This window comes from Gymnoscopelus braueri (genome assembly GCF_963280865.1).
Source record: "Gymnoscopelus braueri genome assembly, chromosome: 16".
Classification (NCBI taxonomy): domain Eukaryota; kingdom Metazoa; phylum Chordata; class Actinopteri; order Myctophiformes; family Myctophidae; genus Gymnoscopelus; species Gymnoscopelus braueri.
Window position 1 is genome coordinate 18470852 of NC_137616.1, and position 11526 is coordinate 18482377.

The following is an 11526-nucleotide window of genomic DNA, read 5'->3' on the forward strand; positions in this document are numbered from 1 at the left end:
TGAAAAGAAAACTGAAATCATGCATTTTAAAAACCCTGCCATGCGCACAAGTGACTTCCAATTCCAATTTGGGGGATCAAAGTTGAATTATACAAAGTTCTATAAATATCTGGGCTTTTATTTGGATGAGCATATGCATTTTATAAAAGGAACCACTTTATTGACAGAATCAGCAAATAGAGCACTAGGAGGAGTCATAGCTAAAACAAAGATCCTGAGGGATATGGGTTTCTCTACCTACTCCAAACTATACCAGGCTTGTGTGTGTCCAGTGTTGGATTACGTAGCAGGAGTGTGGGGATTTAAACAATATCCTAAAAGTGAGGCTGTCCACAATAGAGCAATGCGGTACTTCTTGGGAGTACACAAATTTACGCCAACCCTGGCTATCATGGGAGATATGGGGTGGGAACCCAATGAGGTACGGTGGAGTGAGCACATGGTACGTTTGTGGAATAGAATACTGGGGCTGAACACCAATAGAATTGTAAGAAAGGTCTTCGAGTGGGACATTTTGATCAAGGGCGCATGGGCTACGGACATGTATGACATTTTTTTGAGAGCAGGGTATGAAGACCATTTTTATAATAAAGAAAAAGTAGAGACTATGGTAATAAAAGAAACTATTTTTCAACAAATAAAGGACAGATGGGCTCTGGATATATGGTGTAAACCAAAGCTCCGTACTTATTGTGAGATAAAGCATGTCTATTGTCCAGAAAATTATGTATTGTATCATTTGTCAAAAAAGAAACGAAGCCTATGTGCTCAAATCAGGGCTGGCATACTTGGTCTTCATATTGAGACGGGTAGATATGTAGGCACGGTTGAGGAAGATAGATTATGTGGTTTGTGTGATCTTAATGAAATTGAAAATGAAATGCATTTTGTTTTGTATTGTCCATTCTACAACTCTATCAGGCAGAGACTTTTTAATAAGGTAGATCCTAAATATGAACTTGTGTGGTTGGAGGATTCAGAGAAACTGAAATGTCTCTTTCAACATGATATTTTTTCATTTGCTTCATTTCTTGACAAGGCCTGGTCAATGAGGAGGAGGGCCATTTATATGTAAAATGGCATTGTCTTTTTTTGTTCTTATTTTGTTCATATAAGTACTATACGCATGTTTTATTTAAGTGGTATGTTATAAGGAAGGACGTAATATGAACAGGAAGGACTGTTAATGGACTGTTAATGTCTTGTTTTCTTTTTGTGTAATGTGTCATATAATCCCATATGGGATGGGCCAAAATGGTGGCATGACACGAAAATAAAAATTTCATTCATTCATTCATTCATTCATTCATTCATTCATTCACACACACAGTTCCGTACGTCAGAGAGGTCAGACCACAAGGTCATCTGCAATGCATCATCCCTTTTTGGGGGTCCATTGCCTTACTAAAGGGAACTTAGACAGAGGTAGTCAGCACCCCAGATGTCATACCAGCCACTGTCCAACCACCAGTTTACAGCTGGGATACTCCCTTCCTGTTGGTGCCAGGGATCAATTTGACTCTTTGATCATTATAGGTAAATCATCACACTCTCAGAGTTAAATTAACACTCCAGAACTTGCTGTGTGTTTGTGTGTACTATAACCACCACAGATTCATTTTTACCCCTTCCCACTGCTTTGCTTTATACTATACTTTGTGTACCGATTTAGATTTTTTTTAGCTCAACATTCCGGCTGCTAATGAAGCCCCAACTAAAGCTAGACATCAGTTGAATTAACGTCAGCCTCATTCCACAGATGGCGAGGTGCACCTCGAAGGCAACGTAGCTTATGCCTCCCTGCAGTGATACCAGCTGACTGAACTCAGTATGAAGAGCTTGGATCCTGACCTACTCGTGTTTGAGTGTGTATGCACCGTATGTGTGTACAGTGTCTGTGCATATGAGTGTATGTGTGTTACACATGAATCAGTGTGAGTGGTTTTTACACTTGTGTGCGTGTGTGTTTTGCACAAATCCGCAAATGTGTGTGATGTGTGGTGTGTGTGTGTTTATCTACCTGTGTGAAGGAGGGCAAAAGAGGTTTGGGGGACTACGACGCACTTCGATCCAATATAATTTGAAATGGACCATTTCCACTGCCCCCCACCAACTACCGGTATCGGCATGGCAGTATGGTTTCTCTGCCTAGCAACCGCCATCAAATTGTCTATAAGAGCAGAGGAAAATGCAGACTGCTGGCCATGGGTTGTGATTGGTGGGTTAGCTTCAGTCTAAGCCAATCATAGGGAAGAGATGCTCTCCGACATCTGAGGAATGATTGAATGGTGAATTAAAGAGAGATGAGATATATCGTACTAAAGTTTCCATTAAGAAATACTAGTGGCAGTCTTTCCTGGAGTATCTTAACACCCTCCGACATGCCTGACTGATTAAAGCCTTCAGATACCCAGCCCCTTCCCTCTCTCCTTTAGTAATTGGTTTTGTATTTTTCTTTTTCTGTGCTGTCAATGTAACTATTAATATTCACTGTCATTTTTATTGTTTTTATTTCCATGTTGATTGCTTCTTTTTCTATTTCTGCTGAACCACGTGCCTGGATGTTATGGTTCAGTTTATATGGATAAAATCCAGTAAAACACAGTGGTAATAGAATTAAAGATCTGAAGGGCTCAATTTCTGAGCACGTGACCATGTCTGTTTTTTTTTTACGTCTCACGCTCGTTTCCTTTAGGAGCCTAGTGCTTGTAGTTGTTTCCTTGGTTTCTGTCATTTTGGTCTGTTGTTGTGATGTTTGCAACTTCCTGGGAATAATGGGTTCTTTGTATAGGAGCTAATGGGGATCCAGATGGATAAATAATTGATAGAAAATGAAGACCTCTTTAAAGATGTTGATCTACGCATTCAGTCCTGTACAAGCTTGCCGTGCTGCTTCAGTGATTGTGCTGTTCTAAAAAACAAGAAAGAAATGACAAGTCATATTATACCAGGTGCTGTGAGCGTGTGTGTGTGTGTGCGTGTGTGTGTGTGTGCGTGTGTGTGTGTGTGCGTGTGTGTGCGTGTGTGTGTGCGTGTGTGTGTGTGTGTGTGTGTGTGTGTGTGTGTGTGTGTGTGTGTGTGTGTGTGTGTGTGTGTGTGTGTGTGTGTGTGTGTGTGTGTGATCGTTTTCATAGACCTGATTGCTTGTTTTTCTCGCAAAACCTGGCAACATTGAATGTGCGACGCTAAACGCTAATAATGGTTTTTATATAAGTGGTGGCAACATTTTTAGACACCACACGGGTCTTCCCAACAATAGCGAAGATTAAAGTCAGGGTGAACATGGCCAAATAATAACTTAATAGCCAAACTTGTTCTTAGGAAGCATTTAGGCTAACTCTGTAGCCTGAGGCTAAGTTGCAATGTTGAAGAAAGGAGCGTTGATTTCCTCCGGGAGGGGAGGGGAGGGGGGGTACTGCGGAGGACGGGCCGTCTCCCCATTGGCTTAAAGGACAGGCAAAACGGGGAAGTGTCCCCATTGGCTTAAAGGAGTGAAGGACAGCCAGGACAGCCAATGATTGAAAACATGTTGCGAATGTGTCGAACATGATGCAAATATGTCAGGATGACGAGTACGTCAGACTGTTCATAGACCCGGCGCTCTTCGAGCACCTGGTAAAAAAGGTAATTGATAGTGTACTTTGATGCTTGATAATACAACACTAACACAGTCACAGTCATATTTCTTACTTTGTTGAGACAGATAATATAGATCAAAATCCTGAGTGTTCATTTGACTCTGAGAGTGTAAAGATTTTACCAAATGCACATGCATGGACCCAACTGGTCAATTTGGTTACATTTGTACGCTCTTGGAGTTACAAATGGATAAATTAACACTGCGGAAGGATTCTACTGTACATGAGAGCTGACAGGGAGACTCGGGAGGAAGGCTGTGGAAGGATTCAGTCCAAGGCCAGTACGGGTATAAAAGGGTTACACAAATGCAAATCTAAAGCACGTCATCTGGGGACTCTAAAGATGGACTCATCATGATCTGAAATATTTGCTACAACTGTGCTTTAGGCGCTAACTCTGGTCACAGACCTCTATTTTTTGCCAAGAAACCATTCATCCTTACTCGTGAAAAGGGGATTTCTACGACTACTACACTACTAGCATCTCGTGATCAAAGGCAGGAAATATCTTTCCACCATAATCGTCCTCCTCAGGGGAAGAAGAGAAAAGGAAGGCTGTTGACATCAGACAACATTAGACATCTAGTTCCACAGTTACCATCAAAGACATAATATGACAGTCTCTCTGAGTTGCACTGATCATAAAGGGTTTGATACAGTGTCATTAGCCTCGTAGTGCTGTGGAGAATAGTGTCATGAGAGAAAACAATTATGTGATAACCCCTCAATCATACAGGAGAAGACTAATATGCTCAGAGAAGTATCTCACCTTGGTATCTTTTTTATCCTGAAAGAACAGAGCTGTTTGTTGGCTGCCGTGAATAATAATGTAATTTTGGCCTTAAGGTGCTAACTTTGTTCCTTTTAAGCCTACCTATTTATGTAAGGCTGGACTGGATTTAATCCAGTGCAGTGCCCTGAAAATAACATTTCACAATAATAATAATGAAAAAACAACTAAGTGACAAGCGAAATGAATCCTATATACGTCACCTTGCTTTGCTTTGTACTATTGCCTAGACTTTGAGAATAGAATATTGAGCGTATAGTATTCCCTATACAGTGTTTTTAAGCACAATTCTTTCTTTTTTCTTCTATTCATATTAGGTCCCAGGGCTAATGGGCATGGCTTGGCTCAGTGAGCTGATTAAGCAGTGTCTGGTGCATGTTAGTGAATCCAGGCTCTAGCTACTGTATAATAGACTGCAGCTATTCAGTCATTCTCATTCTGCATGGGTGACTTATTGACTGGATATGGGAATGAATCAGAGCAGCTAATTAAAGAAGCTTTGACTCAATCTTTGATGTCCAGTGTGTGTGTGTGTGTGTGTGTGTGCGTGCGTGCGTGCGTGCGTGCGTGCGTGCGTGCGTGCGTGCGTGCGTGCGTGCGTGCGTGCGTGCGTGCGTGCGTGCGTGCGTGCGTGCGTGCGTGCGTGCGTGCGTGCGTGCGTGCGTGCGTGCATATGTGTGTGCTAGCAAGAAATAGAAAAGGGGAGAAAGAGCGAATGCAGCCAGATAATGAGAGAACTGACAGTGGAGGAAAAGTGAGAGAGGGAGAAAACAGGATGAAGAGGAAGGGAATTTACATTTAAAATAGTAAAGGGCGTCAGCTCCTACCTAAGCACGATACAGAACCACACTACTGGTAAAGGACACATAATTATAGAAGTAAACACACATAGTGGTGTGTCTCTAAATCATGTAAATACAACCCTCTGTTTGTTGTAATTGGGCAGGAAGGACTATGTCTGTGAAGCCCCTCTTTAGCAGTTCAGCAGATTATTTTACAGTTATCTCACATAGACCTTAATCGTACTCCCTAGATTACAGTACCGTGTGTGTGTGTGTGTGTGTGTGTGTGTGTGTGTGTGTGTGTGTGTGTGTGTGTGTGTGTGTGTGTGTGTGTGTGTGTGTGTGTGTGTGTGTGTGTGTGTGTGTGTGTCGCACACAGTAAGGGCCTGGTTCATTCAACATCAACATCCGCTGCCCACTATCCCATTATGTATCCTTAGTTAGCAGGTCCCTATAAGTATTTGCACAGGGAGCTTAGAATGAATTTGGTCCATTTGTTGTTGAATGATGAGTAGTCAGTGTAACATAGCCTAATGGATGCATGGCTGACAGCTTTTGATGTTGTGTGTTTATTGGAGTGCACTGGTTTGGTGTATTACACTGCTAATAGTGTAATACAACTTTTAGTGTAAGAGAGCAGCATCAGTTAACTGCCCATTGCTCTTCATACTGTAGTTCTCCTCAACCGGCCCTTACCTTGTACTTGGCAGTCAGCTGCTCAGTGGCTTCCTGCTCCTTCCTGAGTACTCCCATCATCCTCTGATTCTCTCCCAGAAGCTTCTGCTTCTCGTCAGCCAATAGGGAGTGGTCTTCCCCGATGGCCTTCTTCTCCCGCTCCAATCTTTGCTCCTCCTGCTTCACATACTCCTGCGCCTCCTTCTCCACCTCCTCGTCTCCTTCGGTCTCCTCGCCGCCGTCCCAGCCCTCGCTGTCCACTTCCTCCATCTTGTGTTTGCTCCTTCCCTTCCTGTGGTTGAGCTGGGCGCGGAGGCGTGCGATCTCCATCTGGAACTCCCTGAGCAGTGCATCTTTGGGGTCCTCGTTGACCCGGGGCTGGTTCTGGATGTTCTTGGCACGGTTGGCGTAGCGGAGTGTGGTGAGGGTCTCGTCAAAGTGCTGGGGGGCGGGGCCTAGCGTGGCCACCATGACAGTCCTGGCGTTGCCACCCAGTGAGTCTTGCAGCAGCCGGGTCAGCTTGGAGTCCCGGTATGGCACGTGGCTGCTGCGCCCATCTGCCAAGGCAGAGATCACATTGCCCAGGGCTGACAGGGACAGGTTAATCTTAGCGGCCTCCTTCAGGCGTTCCCCGTGGACGCCCGTCTTGGCCTGCCTCTCGCTACCCGCCAGATCCACGAGATTCAGGCGGCCGACCCGGATGTGTTTCCGCCCGTCCGGCCCGGGCTGACTGCACTCCACTGTGATCAGGAACAGGGCATGGGAGCGGGAGGAGTGCTCGTTCATGTCCGTTGCCCCCACCGCCCGCGCCTGGTTGCCCACATTCATCACCTCCTCAATCTCCTTCACACTCTTGCACACGCATGATGTCAGGTCACGTACATACACCCCGGTGTCAGGGCTCTCCCGGAGCTCCAAGGCCCTGGCTTTGCCATGGTTGGGATCCAGTAGGTCCCTGACATCCTCTCTGTAGATCTCCAGGTAGGAGGCCCGCACCAGGTACTGCCTGTCGGACTGGGAGCGAGATATGTGGGTGAAGATGTGATCAAAGGCGTTAGGGATCACGCCCCGTTTCTCCGGGTCCAGCCAGGCACCCAGCATGGTGTATGTTTTCCCCGTGCCGGTCTGCCCGTATGCAAAGATGGTGCCATTGAAGCCTTCCAGCACAGAATCTATGAGCGGTCGCACGGTCTCGTCGTACAGATCTCGCTGTTTGGAGTTTGAGTCGTAGACCGCATCAAAGGTGAATGTTTTCTGCGGTTCCGAGGCAGGTGCTCGGGGATTCCGGAGGACCACTTGGCCCAGTCTGATGTCCATCTGTACGATCCCCCCTCCTGCGGACCCGCTCGTCTCCTCTTTTCGGTTCAGCGGGCGGCAGCGGACCACCACCTTCACCGACTCACTGCTCTTATTCTTAGACATGATGATTGAGGCTATTTTCTTCCGTGAAGAAGAATAAAGCTATTTGTATTATTTATCACCAACAAAACAGGGCCACGGAACCCCGGTGTTTTTTAATTAGCCTAAATGGCCTGTCTTTCTGTCAATGAATTGTGTAATCATTGGCCATTAAATCGCTATATAATATAATATAATATAATATAATAAATAATCTATTTTCACGGGGTTATCTCATCGTGCTAAAAAATAACCGGTTCTAATATCATATAATAGATTGCTAATTGTCCTATAATTAGACTTGATTTCTTACTGATAAAGAAATTAGCGGTCTGAATTGAAGCTCTCACGCACTAGGTCGACGTTCCATTGCAGCATCCCGTGTCCAAATTCATCCGTTGACAAAACATCACACTCCCGACATATTCATTGGTGCTCCGACGTCTTTTTAATGAGCCTTTAAGGTCAGCTTTAGAGCGCCGTCCGCATCTCTCTGCTGTCTGTCGGCTCACTGGATGCTGAGGACTGGATTCATTCGCTGCCAGCGTTGCCAGGTTTTGCGAGAGGAACAAGCAACCAGGTCTATGAAAACAAGCCCCAAAAGAAGCAACCAGGCCAGTGGTTCTCAACCTGTGGGTCGGGACCCCCAGGGGATCCCCAGGGGTATTAAAAGTCATTTTTAATACTTTTTTTTTAAACAAGCTCGTAGAATAGCAGCTTGTAGATCTGCTATTTTCACAGTTTTTATCTGTGGAACCGAGTCAAACTAAATTGAATGCCTCAACTACCTTCCAAGTGCTTATCAGGTTGAGGGCTCCCCAGTTTGCAATGCGACGCCTTGTGCTTGTAGATCTGCTATTTAAAAAAAAAAGCTTGCAATAAAATGTGGAATATTTGGAATATTTTTCTTAAACATGGCTCCCCTGGCACAAAACATTTAAATAAGCAAGTACACGCCCAAAAACTGCAACCCGCAACTACAAGTATTAAGTAGCAACTTTACAGAAAAATAAGCCCAAAGTCGCTTATAATAAGCGGACATGGCAACACTGACTCTGCCTCTCCTCCACGCCATCCATTCAGCCACACCCCACATCACTGCGGAGCAGCGCGGAGCACTATGGGATATGGAGTTTTGATTTGAATAATAGGCTCGCTTGGGTGTTTGAGAAAATCCTTCAAATTGATATTTATTCCACTTTATTGATCAATTAGTATTTACAATTAGATATCAGATAGTCTACTGGCTACGAAGCATCTATTCCATCACAGAGGGCTAAATTGAGAAAAGAAGTCCAATTGAAACATATGACATACACCATCATGATTATTATTTTTTATTATCAGCCTGTTTATATCGGTCAGTACAGTAAACAACGCTATTGACCAACAAAACATGTATGGACTCAGTCAGCCGGCCTTGTAAGCCTATGAGGTCGGTTATATTGTAGCATACACTATAGCCATAAGTAGCCTATAATCTTACCATTAAAAATAGTACTAATATAGTGATTAGGCTACTATTTTTGCTGTGTGTGTCCTACCACTGCCTGCTGTGTAACATTTCTTAGGCTATATAAACCATTGATTGTAAACAGCTGAACTCAAAAATCGATAAAACTGTAGCCTACTTTAGAGTTAAAATATGACACAATAGCATCACCTGTTGGATCAAAGTTAAAATACACTTAATCTAGTTCACTTTATCAGCGCCACGAGAGAAATAAAATGGGAAGATTAATGTTTTTCACAGAACAAAAAGTAGGCATACAATTGTGTATTAACATTTTTATTTGCACAATCTTATAAATGAACTGCCACCTTGTGGTTCATAATAAGGGCTGTCAGCCTGTCATGTAGCCTATATGTCATGAATGCATGATGTGTAGGCTATGCCTTCATTGATTTTGATTGATTGAATACTTTATTAGAAGTTTGCACATGACAGTACAGTTCAATACAAGGTCAGCTAATAGGATTTAAAACCCAAGAAAGCCTATGGCTTGCTTCCATTGGGGTCCTTTGTACTCAATTTATAGAGACATTAAATGACAGACCATATACACACTACTATGCAGAACACATCATAAAAACTGTTTTAAAAGTCCTGTGCCTTCAGGACAGATTTTAACGGACTGCCTTGCGTCGGTTTGAACTGAATCTAACACCCCACCCTCCCTAACATTAAACCGGGCATTACATCATTGATCCACAACTTTATTACTAACACTGGGGTAGGCCTATACTTATTGTAGACTGAAAGACAGATCATTTGACCGACCTGCTTCAAAGGTGTATTCACCATAGCTCTGGTCATAGCGTTAGAAGGAGTTAAGGAGAACTCCTTCTAATATGGACCAGAAATCACCCCAACATGACTTTTTCCTATCAATTACTGACCCCACTAAGCCTTTTTTGGGTGTGTTTTTGTTGCATCTCTGATCAGAACAGAATGGGTTCCCAGATTGCCTTTTTCTGACCCATTGCTTTATGAGTATTGTTAAAAGCAACAAGTAGCATATTCAAGCACAACAATTGTGACTGAGCAACACATGCAGTGTTGCAGGAGAATCTATACTTTACTAAATTAATGGGGTTGTGTAGATTTGTCCACAATTGATTACAATATATTGAAAGAGTTTATAGGAGTTATATCTCATATTGAGAAAATGTTAACGTTGCTAAAATAATTTTATTTTAGGCAGGCTACCGAATACATGAAGCCCAGCAGTCAAGGTGATATGAAATCTAATGGATTGTAAACTATTCCAGGTGTAGCTGACAGCCCCGGCCTAAAGCCTGACCCTGGTGCTCTGCAGCGTCATTAACATCTGGTTTGCGTTTGTTTTCTCCTTGTTTAGACTGGCATCATGTTTCCACTGTGTGTCAAGTCCGTACTTGGCAGGAGGAAGCAGGGGAATACTCAACATTCCAGAAGGAGCGCCTGATCTTCCGTCAAACTTCTCTGACAGGCAGGATAGAGACAATGGGTGGGAGGGAGGGAGAGAGAGAGAGAGAGAAGGAGTAGGCCTACACTCTTAAACACACACACACACACACACACACACACACACACACACACACACACACACACACACACACACACACAGGCATGCACGCACGCACGCACGCACGCACGCACGCACGCACACACACACACACACACACACACACACACACACACACACACACACACACACACACACACACACACACACACACACACACACGGAAAAAAGTACTTTTTTTTTTTGTATCAATACTGCTATGTGGAAATACTTTGCTACAAGTAAAAGTCCTGAATTCAAAATGTATTGAATAAAAGTAGCCTACAAAAGTATTGGTATCAAAATATACTTAAAGTACAAAAGTAAAAGTACTCATTATGCAGTATGCTCCATTTCACAAGTTTGTCACGTACAAAAATCTTTTTGAAAATACCCGATCTACAACCTCACAACGCGCTGCTTTGCAACATGATGTAAGTTTTCAAATAATTATAGTGGAGTAAAAGTTCCTTTTTCCCCTGATGCAGTAGGGCTAGAGTAGAAGTAAAAGTACAGAAAATATGTAAATACTCCAGTAAAGTAAAACATATCTCAAGTACAGTACTTGAGTAAATGTACTTAGTTACTTTACACCACTGGCGCGCGCGCGCGCACACACACACACACACACACACACACACACACACACACACACACACACACACACACACACAGGAAGCCAAAAGAGCGATGATATGCTATGCGTGCTACAGTGTGTGTAACGGCTAGTTCTTGAATAGATAGATAGATAGACAGACAGTTCAGAGTATACAGTGTGTTCTTGGAGTTTATAGGGAGAGGATGTGGGAAACGCCCGTGACAAGCACAGAAGTATAGCTATGACATCACTTTGCCTGACTGACTCACAGCTGGGATAGTCTAGTCACCGAGCAGTGTTGCCATGCCGGCTTATTATAAGCGACTCTTCTGTAAAGTTGCTTGTAAAAAGTGGTAGTTGCAGGTTGCGTTTTTTTGTGCTTGTTTCCAAAGTGTACTTGCTAATTTAGGCTTGCTTCCTAAAATAAATACATTATTTAAACCAGTGGTTCTCAAATATTTTCATGAAAATGTTTTGTTCCCAGGCGGCCAGGGGAGCATTTGTGTTGATAGAATGTTTCAAAAATATTCCAAATATTCCACATTTTATTACAAGATTTTTTGAAAATAGCAGATCTACAAGCTCACAACGCGTCGCA

General features: G+C 43.4%; 1 protein-coding gene across 2 annotated transcripts in view; it reads right to left on the reverse strand.

Annotated features, from left to right (window-relative positions):
* Positions 1-7765, reverse strand: part of kif3ca (kinesin family member 3Ca) — a 38250-nt gene extending 30485 nt beyond the window's left edge. For both annotated transcript variants that reach the window (XM_080454166.1, XM_080454165.1), the window contains exon 1: positions 5907-7765. In XM_080454166.1, coding sequence (XP_080310292.1) covers positions 5907-7307 — 1401 coding nt within the window. In that variant the 5' untranslated portion in view covers positions 7308-7765. The remainder of the gene's footprint in view (positions 1-5906) is intronic.
* Positions 7766-11526: the final 3761 nt, after the last annotated feature.